General features: G+C 43.2%; 1 protein-coding gene across 1 annotated transcript in view; it reads right to left on the minus strand.

Annotated features, from left to right (window-relative positions):
* Positions 1-4,533, minus strand: part of LOC110502452 (sodium/potassium/calcium exchanger 3) — a 145,483-nt gene extending 140,950 nt beyond the window's left edge. The window contains exon 1 of the mRNA XM_021580477.3: positions 3,927-4,533. Within this exon, the coding sequence (XP_021436152.1) occupies positions 3,927-4,119 (193 nt within the window). The 5' untranslated portion in view covers positions 4,120-4,533. The remainder of the gene's footprint in view (positions 1-3,926) is intronic.
* Between the last annotated feature and the right edge of the window lie 16,459 nt (positions 4,534-20,992).

Here is a 20,992-nt window from a genome sequence, read left to right on the forward strand (position 1 = left end):
ATGCTGCAGACATTTTTTGGTACACTTCCCCAGATCTGTGCCTCCACACAATCCTGTCTCAGAGCTCTAAGGACAATTCCTTCGACCTCATGGCTTGTTTCTTGCTTTGACATGCACTGTCAACTGTGGGACCTTATATAGACCGGTGTGTACCTTTCCAAATCATGTCCAATCAATTGAATTTACCACAGGTGGATTTACAATCAAGTTGTAGAAACATTTCAAGGATGAACAATGGAAACAGGATGACCTGAACTCAATTTCGAGTCTCATAGCATAGGGTCTTGAATACTTATGTAAATAAGGTATTTCATATTAGTATTATTTTTTATATATTTACAAACATTTCTAAAAAACAATTTTTGCTTCGTCATTATGGGTTATTGTGTGTACATTAGATTGATTAGGAAAGTGTTTTATTTATTCCATTTTAGAATAACGCTGTAACGTCACAAAACAGGGGTCTGAATACTTTCAGAATCCACTGTAATAAAGTCCAAAAATAATATTGCAATATGCAACCGTATCGATTTTCTCCACCATCACTACCATCGTCATGTCAGTCATTGATTTTTTCTTTGACACATATAGTCACAACAAACATTCAGCTTCCCCATAAGATAAAAGTTAAATCTGTATTTGGTCAGTAGCATTATGTGAAAATGATTGATTGTTTTATGATATTTCTTGCTTTGACCGTGTGTAAGGGGAAAAATGAAGGAAGATGTCACCAGAATCCCACTTCCCTCTTGGAAAATCTTTTGACTTTGCAAGAACGTGCATTTTTTAAAAACTTTTCTTCAGTTTATGTTCAGGTGAAAATACTAAGGTCATCTTATGCTCAGTTCCTCTTTCAATAGACCCATATTGCACCAAGGGTTGAGTAATTTGGTGACAGAGCAACAGACGCGCGCGCAGCTACCAACTCCAGAGGATTATTAAATGCACATGTTTAGCTGCAGTTCTTGTGCCACACAAACCTAAAACTATATTCGTAACCAACTGGGAGTTGGGAATTTACCAGTTGGATGCATTTACGTGCTTTGAACTAGTTGACAAAGGCTAATTGGCTAATGGCCAACAAGCTGCGTAAACAGGATGTAAATACATGTAAATGTGGTTTAGTCACCTTATTATTTTTTAAATAGCATCTAGTCATCTTTTTATTTAGTTAATTATCATTCACCCACTTATTATTGCGTTCCTATCATTATTCCACTGCGAACAAGTGGAATCATGATTCAGGTATGCTCGTTTTGTTTGCCTACTCCCCCTGGATTTTCCTTGTTAGGAGCGCATTCATTCACCACTCTGTCCAATGGCAAACTCCGGCCAAGGCACAGGCCAAGACGCGAAATGAACTACCTCAGCCCAGACCAACGCTGACAGTGGCCTTGCATGATAACGGACATAAGGCCATTTTTTAAAACTTCCCTCGACTCCTGCTGTGTCAACAGACTCTCTGAGAATGAGTGTAGGCTACAACTGGTAAATAGTCGCTGATATTTCAGTCAGAAGCCAGCTAAAATCATAACAAAAGATAGGCTACTATAAGTTCTCATAACAAAATCATTTTGCTTTACAGAGAGTAGTGTGAGACAGACAATTGTGAGGCAGGCTGCAGTGCAAAGGAGACACAGAGAGAGGAAGCAAGCAGAGAGAGGTTTGTAGTACAGTGGTTCCCAAACTTGGGGTCGGGGACCCATGTGGGGTCCCCAGAATTTTAAATAGGGTCCCCTGAGAGAATATTTCAGCTTATCAAACAGATTAATAACTTGTTTCTCTTCAAATCGGCATAGAATACAACATTTTAGAGTAAACAAAGGGCCTTTTACACTGGTGCACTTTAGCGGCATACAATACAGAAAACTGAATTGCAGTGCAGCTCACATGAGATGCTGTAAACATGAACGTGATTAAAAAGATAACACTTTTCTAGTGTCCAGTCCAAATGAACTATTTTGAGAGGGCGACCTGATGTGCATTTTGTGTAATTTTTAACAACAGAAAATTACATTAGACCTTTTTTCATAGGTGTGGATTGTTTCAAATCACAAGTTTGTTTGGGAAGCCCGTAATTTGGGTAGTGTGCGTGGCAATAGGTCTAGCTGATTGAGCTGCGGCTGTCAGTGAAACGCGTCTAAAATATTTGTGAAGATAACGTGTCATAAAATATTGCATCAAGAAGAAGGGGAGGGGTGTGTGTCTCTCTCCAGAACGCATGCATACAGTATGTAGGAAAGTGCCCATTTGGCAATGTCTTATTTCTGATTGTCTTTACTCACCACATACACCACATATATTTTTCCCGCCTCACACAGGTCAACAAAGCCTGTTTTTTAGCATCCATTGCGAATGATAGATCCTCAGTATTTGAACAATCTTTCCAACACTCCCGGCCTTGATAATAAAATATTATGAACTGATGATCCCATACAGTATACCAAGTGGAAAACATCATAAAAAACTGCTTTCTGTCCTGAAACTAGAGCAAAACTAGAGCAAACTAGAGCAGGAAACCTTGAGGGCCCAGAAAAGGCTAGTTGGTAGAATGTTGCAAGTTTATTAGCAATAGTTTCAGCCCAGACCCTGTGATGCTTCGATACAATATTGAACTTCACTAGCAATAGTTCAAGTCAAGACGGATAGAAAGGGAGGCAGACAGGCGGACAAGAGAGATGAATGTGATTGAAAGAACCAGAATTTTCATCAGGATATTTTCTACTGTTTTAATTTCTAGGCTTTAGGGCGGCCTATGTATTTTACTTAGTTGACGATTAAGTTATTGGCTTACTGATGCATTGGTTATAAGATATCTCTGAGTTCTATGCTCTCATTTCCTTAGCCGCCAATGGATCACAGTCTATCAATGTGTCCATATGGCAGAGGCTAGTGCTCTCACCATGGTTTAATTTTAAAGTTCCGATTTTAATGATTAACCACGTGACAATGATTTTGAGAAACTGAAACGTTATTATTTCAATGAAACTGTTCCACGAAAATGTGCATATAAAAGTAAGCTTCCCCAAACTTGAAACTCAGGAGAAGACTATGGTCTTTACTATTCCGGCCATTTAAAAAATATGCACAAACGCGTGCACACATAGGCGGTCCCGTGAAAAAAACAGGCCCGCCTATGGAAATCAAACGCCTCCCCAACTGATTTGTCCGGGCGCCAGGTCTGTGGAAACCATGTGTTTGATGTATTTGATACCATTCCACTCATTTTGCTCCAGCCATTACCACGAGCCAGTCCTCACCAATTAAAGTGCCTGGGACTAAACACCCCCCTCTGTAACTGGATCCTGGACCTCCTGTGTTCTGAATTGACCCCCCCCCCCTCCCCTTTGCAGTATTTTGACTCATCACATGCGCTGCTGCAACTGCTTATTAGCCTATTTATCCTGTTGCCGAGTCACTTTACCTCTACCTACAGCATATGTATATCTACCTCAATTACCTCCTACCACTGCACATCAACTCGGTACTGGTACCCCGTGTATATAGCCAAGTTATCGTTACTCATTGTGTACTTATTCCTCGCGTTATTATCTTTCTATTATATTTATATTTTTCACTCTGTATTGTTGGGAAGGGCCGTAACTAGCATTTCACTGTTAGTCTAGACCTGTTGTTTACAAAGCATGTGACACATATGATTTGATTTGTTGCAACTCATTTATGGACAATCCTTGCTTTAGGCCTACATAACAACAATCATTTACACGAAAACGTAAAGATCAAACTCAGATAATGAAGCGCACTCAACAACATCATAGCCTATATGGATATTAGTGAACAACATAGTCTAGAATCGCTTTATGTCCCTTCTTAGGAGCCTCACAAAATAGTGAAACTGAAAAAAAAACATACCCTTCGCAAATAGGCAACTGTTCAGCAAGACATTCTGACAACAAGCATCTCACCTGCTTTCTCGACCAAACATGAGAGCCCCTTTACAAGAGCGAGCAGCACCCCCATGAAGAACATCTGCCCACCGAACAACTCCTTTCGCTTTTTCCGCTGAGCTTTGGTCTTCCGCTGGTTCAGCATCCCTTGAAGCGGCTTACTCCGCACCCGGACGGTCCCGGGCATCATGCCAAAGGCTATCCCATTCATGGAGACGTTTTCACGGGGACAGAGTTTCTGGGAACCCGGACAGGGAACGCGGAGGAGTCGGAGGAAGCGGGGAGGAAGAGGGGTTCGGAAAGTTAGACAATGGAAGAGGTGGGTTGTCGGCGCGTGAAAGACGATGTTGGTATTCTATCTTGAGTCGGTTGCGATGTTGTCTTCTATATTACTTCGCACGGAAGTGTTGCTGTGCGTCGTGGATGTTGTGATAGGACGGAGCGCTCCATGGATGCGTCAGTTCTGTGCCAGTTTTCGCCGGACACAGTCTGCAACAAGGCTGGCGATGTACAAGAGAGAGCGCGGAAAGGAGGATGTAGAGGGGTGAGTGTGTTTGTGTATGAGAGAGAGAGAGAGAGAGAGAGAGAGAGAGAGAGAGAGAGAGAGAGAGTAATTGAACAATGTAGCGAGATGGGGAGAAAGGACAGAGCGAAGAGAGAAATCCCACTGTGCATAAACTGTATTTCAACAAATATTATATTTCACCCAAAAATGTAATGGGATGACGTTGAATCAACGTGGAAAGCGAATTGAATTCGCAAAGTCATCAATGTTAAGGAATTGTGGGAATTTGTGTGTCTTTTTTTTCACCCAACGTTTAGCCTAAATCCAATAACATGCTTCAAATGTATGTTGGTTTCATGTTAAATTCAGATTGTTGAAAACTCAATCAAATGTAAATTAAAACTAGACCTTGAACTGGCATCAGTGTCCAGTGGCTACATTTTTCAAGCAGCAGGCTTCATTGTGAACGACAAACTACGCGCTCATCGTTGCCCTCTCCTGGATGTAAACTCAGCAAAAAAAGAAACGTCTCTTTTTCAGGACTCTGTCTTTCGAAGATAATTCGAAAAAATCCAAATAACTTCACAGATCTTTATTGTAAAGGGTTTAAACACTGTTTCCCATGCTTGTTCAATTAACCATAAACAATTAATGTGGAACGGTCCTTAAAACACTAACAGTTTACTAACAGTTTACAATTAAGGTCACAGTTTTAAAAACTTAGGACACTAAAGAGGCCTTTCTACTGACTCTGAAAAAGACCAAAAGAAAGATGCCAAGGGTCCCTGCTCATCTGCGTGAACTTGCCTTAGGCATGCTGCAAGGAGGCATGAGGACTGCAGATGTGGCCAGGACAATAAATTGCAATGTCCGTACTGTGAGACACCTAAGATAGAGTTACAGGGAGACAGAACGGACTCCATCAGTGCTCAGACTGTCCGCAATAGGCTGAGAAAGGCTGGACTGAGGGCTTGTAGGCCTGTTGTAAGGCAGGTCTTCACCAGACATCACAACAACATCGCCTATGGGCACAAACCCACCGTCGCTGGACCAGAAAGGACTGGCAAAAAGTGCTCTTCACTGACGAGTTGCGGTTTTGTCTCACCGGGGGTGATGGTCTAATTCGCTTTTATCGTCGAAGGAATGAGCGTTACACCGAGGCCTGTGCTCTGGAGCAGGATCGATTTGGAGGTGGAGGGTCCGTCATGGTCTGGGGCAATGTGTCACAGCATCATCGAACTGAGCTTGTTGTCATTGCAGGCAGTCTCAATGCTATGCATTACAGGGAAGACATCCTCTCCCCTCAAGTGGTACCCTTCCTGCAGGCTCATCTTGACATGAACCTCCAGCATAACAGTGCCACCAGCCATACTGCTCCTTCTGTGCGTGATTTCCTACAAGACAGGAATGTCAGTGTTCTGCCATGGCCAGCGAAGAGCCCGGATCTCAATCCCATTGAGCATGTCTGGGACCTGTTGGATCGGATGGAGAGGGCTAGGGCCATTCCCCCGAGAAATGTCCGGGAACTTGCAGGTGCCTTGGTGGAAGAGTGGGGTAACATCTCATAGCAAGAACTGGCAAATCTGGTGCAGTCCATGAGGAGGAGATGCACTGCAGTACTTAATGCAGCTTAATGCAGCAGTCACATGTCTGTGGAACTTGTTCAGTTTATGTCTCAGTTGTTGAATCTTGTTATACAAATATTTACAAATAATTTGTAAGTTTGTTGAAAATAAATGCAGTTGACAGTGAGAGGACATTTATTTCTTTGCTGAGTTTAGTACATTCCATAATTTTTTTCAGTAGCCTACTGAAGTAGATAGGCCTACCTATACAAACTACTCCGACTCTGCATAAACTAAAGTGAGCTATAGACAAATTATTGTGTTTTGCAGACATCCGTTTGGCAATGGGTGGCAAATTCAACATTGTAATTATCCTTTACATGAGAATGGTAGGCACATATAAGTGCACGTGTGCACATGCACGCACACACGCAAACGGGTCTTTCTATGAATAACGGAGTCAACGTGTGACATTGGGATAAACATTTCCAATTGGCTTGAAACAAAACTAAAAAAGGATTTTCATGCAGTTCCACATGTGTAATTAGAGGAATAAAACGTCATATATGCAAATGCACCCATTACTCCACCTGTACAACACCATAGGCCTAGGACTACACATCCTTTAACCCTCCTGTTGTGTTCGTTTCATGTTAATTAGTTCTGTCTTCCGGTCCAAAATGACCGTCCCATTATAGCTGATTAAAAATCCATAATAATACATATACTATCACCTAATGTTGTGTTCGATCTTTTTATCAACTTAAGTTATTGTGAACATTACAAGTTCTGAACTTCTATTTGCTATTTATGGCCTGTAGGCCTCATTGACCTGAGCTCATACAACTCATTTTGAGTTAAAAAAAAAAGCATAATGTATGGATTATTTTGACTATAACAAATACTCAGATGAAACGTATTGTGCTATTTATCACAAACTACTTTGTGTCAAAGTTTTAAAAGGACTCTCTCCTCCTCACCAGTGTCATGGTCAAAGATATGTTCAAGAGCCTCACATACAGTATATCGTTTGTGTCACGTTCTGACCATAGTTCTGTTATTTTATTCTTTGTTTTAGTATGGTCAGGGCGTGAGTTGGGGTGGGCAGTCTATGTTTGCTTTTCTATGTGTGTTTTTGAGTTCGGCCTAGTATGGTTCTCAATCAGAGGCAGCTGTCAATTGTTGTCCCTGATTGAGAATCATACTTAGGTAGCCTGGGTTTCACTTTTGGTTTGTAGGTGTTTGTTTCCGTGTGAGTGTTTGGGCCACACGGTACTGTTTCGGTTTTCATTTTGTTCACATCGTTTATTGTTTTGTATTTTAGTGTTCAGTTCGTTTTGAATAAATCATCATGAACACTTTCCACGCTGCGCTTTGGTCCGATCCACCTTCCACCCAAGACAACCGTTACAGAAACACCCACCACAAAAGGACCAAGCAGCGTGGGAACGGGCAGCAACAGCAGCAGCAGAGATGTCAGGACTCCTGGACATGGAAGGACGTTTTGGACGGCAAGAGTTGCTACACATGGGAGGAAATCCTGGCTGGAAGGGATCGCCTCCCATGGGAACAGGTGGAGGCAGCCAGGAGAGCAGAGGCAGCCGGAGAGAGGAGCCAGCGATACGAGGGAACACGGCTGGCAAGGAAGCCCGAGAGGCAGCCCCAAAAATGTATTGGGAGGTGGCACACGGGTAGTATGGCTAAGGCAGGTAGGAGACCTGCGCCAACTCCCCGTGCTTACCGGAGAGCGATGGAGCGCAAGGTGTCCCCGGTGCGAGTGCATAGCCCGGTGCGGTACATTCCAGCTCCTCGTATCGGCCGGGCTAGTGTGGGCATCGAGCCAGGTGCCATGAAACCGGCTCTACGCATCTGGAGTCCCCGGTTCGCCAGTGCGGGCTATTCCACCTCGCCGCACTGGCCTGGCTACGGGGAGCATTCAACCAGGTAAGTTGGGCAGGCTCGGTGCTCAAGAGCTCCAGTGCGCCTTCACGGTCCGGTCTATCCGGTGCCATCTCCATGCACCAGCCCTCCGGCTGTCTTTCCATCTTCTCCCTACAGGTGCTCCCGCCTGTCCAGCGCTTGCCAGAGCCTTCCTCCTGCCCAGCGCCGCCAGAGTCTCCCGTCTGTCCTGAGCCGCCAGAGTCTCCCGTCTGTCCTGAGCCGCCAGAGTCTCCCGTCTGTCCTGAGCCGCCAGAGTCTCCCGTCTGTCCTGAGCCGCCAGAGTCTCCCGTCTGTCCTGAGCCGCCAGAGTCTCCCGTCTGTCCTGAGCCGCCAGAGTCTCCCGTCTGTCCTGAGCCGCCAGAGTCTCTTTATATACCAGAGCTGTGAGAAAAGTTCTATATATTATTGAAACAATGTTGCGATTGTTTGTGAGAATGCAAACAGGTGTGGTTCCCATGGGGGAAAGATTATATTGGGGAAAGGTACCCGTGGGGGTTGCCATGGAAACCAAGCAGGGGAGTGAGGTGTGTGTGCTCAAACAAATATGCATGTCAAATCAAATCAAATCAAATTGTATTTGTCACATACACATGGTTAGCAGATGTTAATGCGAGTGTAGCGAAATGTTTGTGCTTCTAGTTCCGACAATGCAGTAATAACCAACAAGTAATCTAACTAACAATTCCAAAACTACTGTCTTGTACACAGTGTAAGGGGATAAAGAATATGTACATAAGGATATATGAATGAGTGATGGTACAGAGCAGCATAGGCAAGATACAGTAGATGGTATCGAGTACAGTATATACATGTGAGATGAGTATGTAAACAAAGTGGCATAGTTAAAGTGGCTAGTGATACATGTATTACATAAGGATACAGTCGATGATATAGAGTACAGTATATACGTATGCATATGAGATGAATAATGTAGGGTAAGTAACATTATATAAGGTAGCATTGTTTAAAGTGGCTAGTGATATATTTACATAATTTCCCATCAATTCCCATTATTAAAGTGGCTGGAGTTGAGTCAGTGTCAGTGTGTTGGCAGCAGCCACTCAATGTTAGTGGTGGCTGTTTAACAGTCTGATGGCCTTGAGATAGAAGCTGTTTTTCAGTCTCTCGGTCCCAGCTTTGATGCACCTGTACTGACCTCGCCTTCTGGATGATAGCGGGGTGAACAGGCAGTGGCTCGGGTGGTTGATGTCCTTGATGATCTTTATGGCCTTCCTGTGACATCGGGTGGTGTAGGTGTCCTGGAGGGCAGGTAGTTTGCCCCCGGTGATGCGTTGTGCAGACCTCACCACCCTCTGGAGAGCCTTACGGTTGAGGGCGGAGCAGTTGCCGTACCAGGCGGTGATACAGCCCGCCAGGATGCTCTCGATTGTGCATCTGTAGAAGTTTGTGAGTGCTTTTGGTGACAAGCCGAATTTCTTCAGCCTCCTGAGGTTGAAGAGGCGCTGCTGCGCCTTCTTCACAATGCTGTCTGTGTGAGTGGACCAATTCAGTTTGTCTGTGATGTGTATGCCGAGGAACTTAAAACTTGCTACCCTCTCCACTACTGTTCCATCGATGTGGATAGGGGGGTGTTCACTCTGCTGTTTCCTGAAGTCCACAATCATCTCCTTAGTTTTGTTGACGTTGAGTGTGAGGTTATTTTCCTGACACCACACTCCGAGGGCCCTCACCTCCTCCCTGTAGGCCGTCTCGTCGTTGTTGGTAATCAAGCCTACCACTGTTGTGTCGTCCGCAAACTTGATGATTGAGTTGGAGGCGTGCGTGGCCACGCAGTCGTGGGTGAACAGGGAGTACAGGAGAGGGCTCAGAACGCACCCTTGTGGGGCCCCAGTGTTGAGGATCAGCGGGGAGGAGATGTTGTTGCCTACCCTCACCACCTGGGGGCGGCCCGTCAGGAAGTCCAGTACCCAGTTGCACAGGGCGGGGTCGAGACCCAGGGTCTCGAGCTTGATGACGAGCTTGGAGGGTACTATGGTGTTGAATGCCGAGCTGTAGTCAATGAACAGCATTCTCACATAGGTATTCCTCTTGTCCAGATGGGTTAGGGCGGTGTGCAGTGTGGTTGAGATTGCATCGTCTGTGGACCTATTTGGGCGGTAAGCAAATTGGAGTGGGTCTAGGGTGTCAGGTAGGGTGGAGGTGATATGGTCCTTGACTAGTCTCTCAAAGCACTTCATGATGACGGAAGTGAGTGCTACGGGGCGGTAGTCGTTTAGCTTAGTTACCTTAGCTTTCTTGGGAACAGGAACAATGGTGGCCCTCTTGAAGCATATGGGAACAGCAGACTGGTATAGGGATTGATTGAATATGTCCGTAAACACACCGGCCAGCTGGTCTGCGCATGCTCTGAGGGCGCGGCTGGGGATGCCGTCTGGGCCTGCAGCCTTGCGAGGGTTAACACGTTTAAATGTCTTACTCACCTCGGCTGCAGTGAAGGAGAGACCGCATGTTTTCGTTGCAGGCCGTGTCAGTGGCACTGTATTGTCTTCAAAGCGGGCAAAAAAGTTATTTAGTCTGCCTGGGAGCAGGACATCCTGGTCCGTGACTGGGCTGGATTTCTTCCTGTAGTCCGTGATTGACTGTAGACCCTGCCACATGCCTCTTGTGTCTGAGCCGTTGAATTGAGATTCTACTTTGTCTCTGTACTGACGCTTAGCTTGTTTGATAGCCTTGCGGAGGGAATAGCTGCACTGTTTGTATTCGGTCATGTTACCAGACACCTTGCCCTGATTAAAAGCAGTGGTTCGCGCTTTCAGTTTCACGCGAATGCTGCAATCAATCCACGGTTTCTGGTTAGGGAATGTTTTAATCGTTGCTATGGGAACAACATCTTCAACGCACGTTCTAATGAACTCACACACCGAATCAGCGTATTCGTCAATGTTGTTGTCTGACGCAATACGAAACATGTCCCAGTCCACGTGGTGGAAGCAGTCTTGGAGTGTGGAGTCAGCTTGGTCGGACCAGCGTTGGACAGACCTCAGCGTGGGAGCCTCTTGTTTTAGTTTCTGTCTGTAGGCAGGGATCAACAAAATGGAGTCGTGGTCAGCTTTTCCGAAAGGGGGGCGGGGCAGGGCCTTATATGCGTCGCGGAAGTTAGAGTAACAATGATCCAAGGTCTTTCCACCCCTGGTTGCGCAATCGATATGCTGATAAAATTTTTATCAGCATGTGGGGGTCTAGGAGAGGAAGTGTGTCCATCTGATGAATGGGCATGTGCCTGAACTCAATTTTAAACACTAATTGTTGTCGCACCCATTCATTTCTGTGTGTTCCTAGGCTGTCATTGAAAATAAGAATTTGTTCTTAACTGACTTGCCTAGTTAAATAAAGGTCAAAAATACAATTTCTAATGACTGGTCATTTTTGACCGGGAACACCACAGGTGTACAAAAGTTAAATAAAATGAAAATTATCTAAATGTATTTTGTGTGTTCAGATGCCCTGTGTGGACAAAGTCATTGAACCTTTTGACAATCAGATTAAATTAACTACATTTTTCAGGGAGTAAACTTGTAAACGTGTCCAATTCGACCAGAAAAACAGCAGGAGGGTTAAGCAGGGTTCATACAGACATTAGCAAGTCAATGAAAGGACTTTCAGGGACTTTTTCGAGCACTTAATTGTAATTTTCAAGGACCTCAATGATATACAATTGTATAATATATCTATTTGTACATATAGGCCTAATATAGATCCCCCTCCCCCCAAAAGCATGTAAAAAGTATTTTATAAAGTAGGCCATTACCACAAAAATCATGAAGAATAAAGATTTTTGTATGCCTCGCCAATGCATTGATATTCAAATTATTATTACATTCTAAAATATGGAAGAATAATGTGGACATTGCCTGACTAAATAGATTGGACGCATGCAAGCGATTTTTCTGTAGGTTCCTTTTTTAATGAAAGGATTTGTATCCTTCCATGAAGCCAACATTAGATGTTGTTGTACTTCTAATAACAGCACGTGGTTTAACCGCAACAGTGTAGCTCAACACTCTTTTTAACTGATATGGATTTGACGGTTAAAAACATATAGATGAGCTGGTTAAGAAGCTAAGATTCAAAGTTGTCTTTTTCTACAGAAACAGATCGTGCCTTTCTCTAAGCAGTAGGAAGCAGATTATTCAGTCAACCTTTTTATCTGTTCTTGATTATGGTGATATTATTTATCAAAGTGCAGCTGCTACTATTCTTAAACATTTGGAGGCCATCTACCATTGTGCCCTTTGTTTTGTTACAGGTGATAGTTTTGATAATCATCAAGATCCTGTATCAAAAGGTTGTCTGGACTTCGCTAAAGACCGTAGATATCAGACACCCGAGTTGCCTAACCTGTTCACAGGATTGAGGTTCCTAGGGTCTCCGCCGAGCTAGGTAAATCTGCTTTTAGTTTTAATGCACCATATTGCTGGAACAAAATAAAAAATATGTTTCATCTTGATGTTCTGGTGCCTTTCTGCAATTTAAAGTATTGATTGTGTACCTATTTTAGAAGGAATGTAACAGTTTTTCTGGCTGATTTTTGACGTTATATTTGTGCCTCCCGTGACTTTTTTTGTATTTGAATATATATATATACAGTGCATTCGGGAAAGTATTTTAGACCCCTTGACTTTTTCCATATTTTGTTATGTTACAGCCTTATTCTAAAATGGATTAAATAGTTTTTTCTCCCCTCATCAATTTACACACAACACACAAGGCACTGCATCTCAGTGCTCGAGAGGGTCACTACAGACACCCTGGTTCGAATCCAGGCTGTATCACAACCAGCCGTGATTGGGAGTCCCATAGCACGGTACACAATTGGCCCAGCATCGTCTGGGTTTGTCCAGTGTAGGACGTCATTGTAAATAAGAATTTGTTCTTAACTGACTTGCATAGTTAAATAAAGGTTACATTTAAATAATGACAAAGCAGTTTTAGAATCCTCTTGGACCTAGACTTAGCGCTCCGGTACTGCTTGCCATGCGGTAGCAGAGAGAACAGTCTATGATTAGGGTGGCTGGAGTCTTTGACAATTTTAGGGCCTTCCTCTGACACAGCCTGGTATAGAGGTCCTGGATGGTAGGAAGCTGGCCCCGGTGATGTACTGGGCTGTACGCACTACCCTCTGTACTGCCTTGAGGTCGGAGGCCGAGCAGTTACCATACCAGGCAGTGATGCAAACCGTCAGGATGCTCTCGATGGTGAACCTGTAAAACCTTTTATGGATCTGAGGACCCATGCCAAGTCTTTTCAGTCTCCAGAGGTGGAATAGGTTTTGTTGTGCCCTCTTCACGACTGTCTTGGTGTGCTTGAACCATGTTACTTTGTTGGTGATGTGGATGCCAAGGAACTTGAAGCTCTCAACCTGCTCCACTACAGCCCAGTCGATGAGAATGGGGGCATGCTCGGTCCTCCTTTTCCTGTAGTCCACAATCATCTCCTTTGTCTTGATCACATTAAGGGAGAGGTTGTTGTCCTTGCACCACACGGTCAGGTCTCTGACCTCCTCCCTATAGGCTGTCTCATAGTTGTCGGTGATCAGGCTCGATTTGGCCCAAACGTAAATGTCTATGTTTCACATGTTTTGACAGCACAGTACAGTAGAGTAGAGCACAGCATAGTGCAGTACCTTAGAGCACAGCAGAGTACAGTACTGTACAGTATAGTGACAGTGTAGTAGAGTATAGTTCAGTACAGTACAGTAGAGCACAGTAGAGTAAAGTACAGTGTAATGCACTATATTGTATTGTACTGTAACCTACTGTATTGCTGTACATTACTCTACTGAACTATACTATACTTTACAATACTTTACATCCGTAAATGACATTTTTTCATTGTCTGGAAAATACGGATTTCAACATCCGGAAAATACACCTTTTTAACTTTTGCTCAGAACTGAAAATTAACCTGATTTAAGCGTCTGGAAAATACATATTATATGTCTTTTCAACATCATTTTGAAGTAGTTTTGATATTACTGAATTGGAGTACAGGCAACATTGATGTACCTTTTTCGGTGAGCCTGTTGCAGTATAATCTTGTATGATTGGCAGAAATACTTGATAATGACATCATAGGATGGAGGCATCCTCAGGCCCAGCTATCCCATAATTCCCTCTGATGGAGGGTGTGTTGTTAGCCAATGGGCTGCCAGATTAGAGCTATAGCTCCTTGGCCCATACTCACACAATCTCGCTCTCACACACTCATATGCTCACGCAAACACACACCACATACACACACTTCCTGTTTGTGGGATTGAGCATAATCCTAGTCCAGAGTGCATCATAGCAGTGATTCAGGACATTGAGTGTGTGATATCTCTCGCTCGCTCTCTCTCTCTCTCTCTCTCTCTGGCATGATTTATCTCTGTCCAGTCTTTGATGTGCTGTTAGCCTTGCATTGTCCTCTAACTCAGTGTGATTCTGTGTGAAGCTGGTTTCAGTTCAATACAGCTCAGTTTTTTCCTTCTTTTGATCAATAGAGACAGAGGTTTTGTTTGCCAAGTTAAAAGGCTTCATACTGTATCAGAGTGGCCAGCTGTGTAGGTGAATACATCACTCAGACGCATCCCTCAATGCATCACTCAGTGGCGGCCATGTAATTTCAGACAGCCTTAGGTAGATATTGTCATTAACCTGTCTGAACCAGGGATGGGCAACTTTGATGGGGGTGGGGGCCACAAAAAAACAGATCTCATCATGAGGGGCCACAGTGGCTCGTGGGTCTATGTACCCACATCCATAATTCTTTTTTATTTTTTCTCCTGTAAGTTGTTCTGGATAAGAGTGTCTGTTAAATGACTATAATGTAAAACATTTAAATGCCAGTAAACAAGGAATATGCAGTATCACAGTGTTTTACCAGTAGCAGAGAAGTCTTTCTTTTTCTAGCATGCGTTGTGGTAAATATCCATCCATATTCATGTGTTGTTAATGCCATCAACTCTCAATGGACCACACGTTCCTTCCCTCACTGTACTCTGGTGTGAGAGATAGATTACAACTAAATCCTACGAATTAATTAGATCCTATAAATTAAAATGGCCAATTCGGGTGCAATCAATTAGTTTAATTTCTCAGTGATCGAAGTATATTTAAACAAAATAATGTTGTAGGAATACTGATCTTATCGGTTTCTAAATGCGGAAACGATTTCAGAACAATCTGAGATGGTTGGTGTCATGGCTTGCTGAATTGAAATGGAACTACCCAAAGGTCAGACAGCTCTGTACAGTACGTCGACATTTATATAATTCTGTGAATCAGAATGATAAACCCATGAAATGACATCTGTGCTCTCCATTTCCACATGACAGTGCCACCTCTGGGATTAAATGAATAAGAGGTGTATAATGACTTGACGCCCATGTCATAATAATGCTACTGTCCTCGCTATCCTATTGCTGCCTCCCCTGAATCCAATGTCTCCTGGTTTTGCAGGACAGTCAGAGAAGTAACTGGAGTGACAAGCTAGCTTCTTGCTTTAGAATGTTGAGCAGTTGGCGTGAGTGTGTTATTTACTTGGGGATGCAGGGATGCGGGTTTGAATGCACATACACGGTGCACATACAATAAGCATTTTTCTACGGCTGGCCATGCTTTCCACCTGGCTACTCCTACCCCGGTCAACAGCACTGCACCCCCCACAACAACTCGCCCAAGCCTTCCCCATTTCTCCTTCTCCCAAATCTGCTCAGCTGATGTTCTGAATGAGCTGCAAAATCTGGACCCCTACAAATCAGCCGGGCTAGACAATCTGGACCCTTTCTTTCTAAAATTATCTGCCAAAATTGTTGCCACCCCTATTACTAACCTGTTCAACCTCTCTTTCGTGTCGTCTGAGATTCCCAAAGATTGGAAAGCAGCTGCGGTCATCCCCCTCTTCAAAGGGGGTGACACTCTTGACCCAAACTGCTACAGACCTATATCTATCCTACCATGCCTTTCTAAGGTCTTCGAAAGCCAAGTCAACAAACAGATTACCGACCATTTCGAATCTCACCATACCTTCTCTGCTATGCAATCTGGTTTCAGAGCTGGTCATGGGTGCACCTCAGCCACACTCAAGGTCCTAAATGATATCTTAACCGCCATCGATAAGAAACATTACTGTGCAGCCGTATTCATTGATCTGGCCAAGGCTTTCGACTCTGTCAATCACCACATCCTCATCGGCAGACTCGACAGCCTTTGTTTCTCAAATGATTGCCTCGCCTGGTTCACCAACTACTTCTCTGATAGAGTTCAGTGTGTCAAATCGGAGGGTCTGCTGTCCGGACCTCTGGCAGTCTCTATGGGGGTGCCACAGGGTTCAATTCTTGGACCGACTCTCTTCTCTGTATACATCAATGAGGTCGCTCTTGCTGCTGGTGAGTCTCTGATCCACCTCTACGCAGACGACACCATTCTGTATACTTCTGGCCCTTCTTTGGACACTGTGTTAACAACCCTCCAGGCAAGCTTCAATGCCATACAACTCTCCTTCCGTGGCCTCCAATTGCTCTTAAATACAAGTAAAACTAAATGCATGCTCTTCAACCGATCGCTACCTGTACCTACCCGCCTGTCCAACATTACTACTCTGGACGGCTCTGACTTAGAATACGTGGACAACTACAAATACTTAGGTGTCTGGTTAGACTGTAAACTCTCCTTCCAGACCCATATCAAACATCTCCAATCCAAAGTTAAATCTAGAATTGGCTTCCTATTTCGCAACAAAGCATCCTTCACTCATGCTGCCAAACATACCCTTGTAAAACTGACCATCCTACCAATCCTTGACTTTGGCGATGTCATTTACAAAATAGCCTCCAATACCCTACTCAACAAATTGGATGCAGTCTATCACAGTGCAATCCGTTTTGTCACCAAAGCCCCATATACTACCCACCATTGCGACCTGTACGCTCTCGTTGGCTGGCCCTCGCTTCATACTCGTCGCCAAACCCACTGGCTCCACTGAACTACAAAAATCTCTGAAACTGGAAACACTTATCTCCCTCACTAGCTTTAAGCACCAACTGTCAGAGCAGCTCACAGATTACTGCACCTGTACATAGCCCACCTATAATTTAGCCCAAACAACTACCTCTTTCCCTACTGTATTTAATTAATTAATTTATTTTGCTCCTTTGCACCCCATTATTTTTATTTCTACTTTGCACATTCTCCCATTGCAAATCTACCATTCCAGTGTTTTACTTGCTATATTGTTTTTACTTTGCCACCATGGCCTTTTTGCTTTTACCTCCCTTATCTCACCTCATTTGCTCATAGTATATAGACTTGTTTATACTGTATTATTGACTGTATGTTTGTTTTACTCCATGTGTAACTCTGTGTCGTTGTATGTGTCGAACTGCTTTGCTTTATCTTGGCCAGGTCGCAGTTGTAAATGAGAACTTGTTCTCAACTTGCCTACCTGATTAAATAAAGGTGAAATAAAAAATAAAAATAAAACATACACAGCGGTGCTCATTGGGGGACTAATTCAGAAATGATCTGCCACTGGCACTGAGTAAAACCTGTGTGTCTATGTATGCTGATGACTCAACACTGTACACATTAGCTACCACAGCAAGTGAAATCACTGCAACACTTAACAAAGAGCTGCAGTCAGTTTCAGAATGAGTGGCAAGAAATAAGCTGGTCCTAAATATTTCAAAAACAAAAAGCATTGTATTTGAGCAAGTTGAGGAGATTAAACTGCTTAGTGTTACCCTAGATTGTAAACTGTCATGGTCAAAACAAATTGATGCAACGGTAGCTAAAATGGGGAAGAGGTCTGTCTGTAATAAAATGCTGCTCTGCTTTCTTGACATTACTATCAACAAAACAAGTCCTACTGGCCCTAGTTTTATCACACCTGGACTACCGCTCAGTTATATGGTCAAGTGCCAGGGTACATAGGCAAATTGCAATTGTCCCAGAACAGAGCAGCACGGCTGGTCCTTAGATGTACACGGAGAGCCAGCATTGATAATATGCATGTCAATCTCTCCTGGCTCAGGGCTTTTCTTTGTGAGAGGTATTGACATTTAGAAATTACAGAGCTGTCTGTTTAAGCAACTAGCGCACAGCTCAGACACCCATAAATACCCCACAAGACATGCCACCAAAGGTTTCTTCACAGTCCCCAGGTCCAGAACAGACTACGGGAAATGCACAGTACTGCATTGAGCCATGACTACATGGAACTCTATTCCACATCATGTAACTCACTCAAGCAGTAAAATCCGATTTAAAAAACAGCTAAAACTAAAGCTTATGGAACAGCGCGGACTGTGAAGAGACACACACATAGAGGCACACACACACACACACACACACACACACACACACACACACACACACACACACACACACACATACACACACACACACACACACAGCATTTGCAAACACATGCTAACACACACACTCTACACACATACATTTGAATATTGTTATTTAGCTGTATTAATGATTTTGTATTGTATATATGTTATGGTAGAGTAGTGTGTTGTGTTGTGTTATGTATTATGTAATTGTGATTGGACCCCAGGAAGAGTAGCTGCGGCCTTGGCCTCAGCTAATGGGGATCCAGAATAAAATCTGTTGAGCTACAACAGATTATTAATGTTTTTATAGGTTCCTGCTATTATTCACATGTGCACGCACTCTCACTCGCACTCGAGCACGCCCGCGTGCACACACACACACACACACACACACAGACACACAGACACACACACACTTACACACACACACATACATACACACACACACACACACACACAAACACACACACACACACACACACACACACACACACACACACATACACACACACACACACACACACACACACACACACACACACACACACACACACACACACACACACACACGCGCAAGCTAGCAGCAACATGCTTAGCTAATCAGAGCAAGCTAGATACCTAAGCATTTAGCAACGTCTTAGCTACTCATGTTGAATTACTAAATGCCTAGCTAGCTACAGAGCCTTCAGAAAATATTCAAACCCCTTGACGTATTCCACATTTTGTTGTGTTAAAGCCTGCGTTCAAATGTATTAAATAGTTTTTTTTCTCATCCATCTACACACATTACCCCATAATGACAAAGTGAAAACATGTTTACATTTCTTTTTATATGTATTGAAAATTAATTGTAGAAATATATAATTTACATAACTATTCACACCCCTTCGCTATGACACTCCAAATTGAGCTCGGGCGCATCCAATTTCCTTTGGTCATCAAGTTGTCACCACAACTTGATTGGATTCCACGTCACCCGTGGCCAATTAAAATGTTTGGACCTGATTTAGAAAGAAAAACACCTGTCTATATAAGGTCCCACAGTTGAAAGTGCATGTCAGAGCAAAAACTATACTATGAACTGTCTGTAGATCTCCGAGATAGAATTGTGTTGAGGCATATAGCGTGCCTTAAGAAATTATTCACACTCCATGACTCCTTCCACATTTTGTTGTGTTACAGCCTGAATTTAAATATTTTTTCGTCAGTGGCCTACACACAATAGCCCATAATGTCAAAATATATTTTTTTATATATATATATTTCTTTTTACAAATAAATTCGAAATTAAACGCTGAAATATCTTGAGTAAATAGGTATTAATCCCCTTTGTTATGGCAAGCCTTAATAAGTTCAGGTGTAAACATTTGCTTAACAAGTCACATTATAACAGCAAGCAATGCAGGTGTAGAAACATTAGTATGACGTAGCTCTCTGCATTTAGCTTAGCATTTTACATTTCTGCCCCCAGGGAAGCATAATAGTCCTTTCCAATTTGTAAGTGTATATAGCTTATTCTACTAAATATTTTGCTAAAGTAAGTGGGATCTGATTTAATGGTATATTTGAGACCTATCTAGCTAGCTAGTTCTATCATGACTCAACATTAGAAAGAGTTTGCTATCTGTTAGCCAACTAGCTCTGTTTAGCTTAGCATTTTATGTTGCTGTCCCTGGGGCAGCGAAACTGTCCATGCTCATTTTTTAAAGTTCATATAGCTTATTCAACTTAACTTTTCAATAAAGCAAATGTTACCTGACTTACTTGTATATTTGACACCTAGCTCTATTATTTTATTCAACATGAGTAGATACGTGGTTGCTAAATGCTTAGCTAGCTAGCTTGCTCTGATTAGCTTAGAGTTTTTCTGCTAGCTTGCTACATTTTACTCCTTGCTTCAAGTCATGGGACCGGTTGTATCTTAGAGATATTGTCACATTTGTCTAACTACTGTAATCTCTGCTGAGTCCCCAACAACCGGATGTCCTGGTTTTCAGGAGAAATGGAAAAAGAGCCTATGAGGAGACTTCTGATTTTGGACTTTAACAAGGTGAGACTCCATCTTAACTCATCCTATTGGAGTTTTACTGGATTGTTTGAACAGTACTTACAAATGGAATTTAGAATGGTCATACCCACAGAAAAAGTCTCATTTATCAAAAAATCCTATGAGTGTCATACACACACTGGTAGGAGATAACCACTGATAAATACCAATTGCTCTCAGCCTCTGTCCTTGTGCATGACCTTGGCTGTTTGCATTTCGAAACGCTCAGGTCCGGGGTTATGGATGTGCCTTAGGGGCTTGGCCCGCCCTACCGTACCTTCTTGCCCGTCAAAATAACATTTAGAAATATTGATCATTTATATGACCGAGACATGCGCCAACAGAAAGAAGCATCAATCTCATTTAAAGCATCCTAGCAAGTGAAACAGTGCCCCTATGTCTCAGTATGTGTAGACCATTTATCTGATGCTGTCTGGACCAAAATAGTATGGCATGTCATACTATTTCTGTCCAGACAGCATCAGATAGACAGGCTACATACAGAGCGGCACTGTTTCGCTCACTCAGATGCTTTCTCAGGTGACATAGTTTCAGCAGAGAGGAAGAGGCGAAGCAAGAGCGTTAACTTGCCAAAATCTGTCCAGAATATGCCCAATGGGTTTTCATGGTCATAATATGCAGACTTAAGCTTGTTGCTTGCCTTCCCACCTTTGGGACAAAGAG

This window comes from Oncorhynchus mykiss, chromosome 23 (assembly GCF_057628025.1).
Source record: "Oncorhynchus mykiss isolate SJ-2025 chromosome 23, ASM5762802v1, whole genome shotgun sequence".
NCBI classification, from domain to species: Eukaryota; Metazoa; Chordata; class Actinopteri; order Salmoniformes; family Salmonidae; genus Oncorhynchus; species Oncorhynchus mykiss.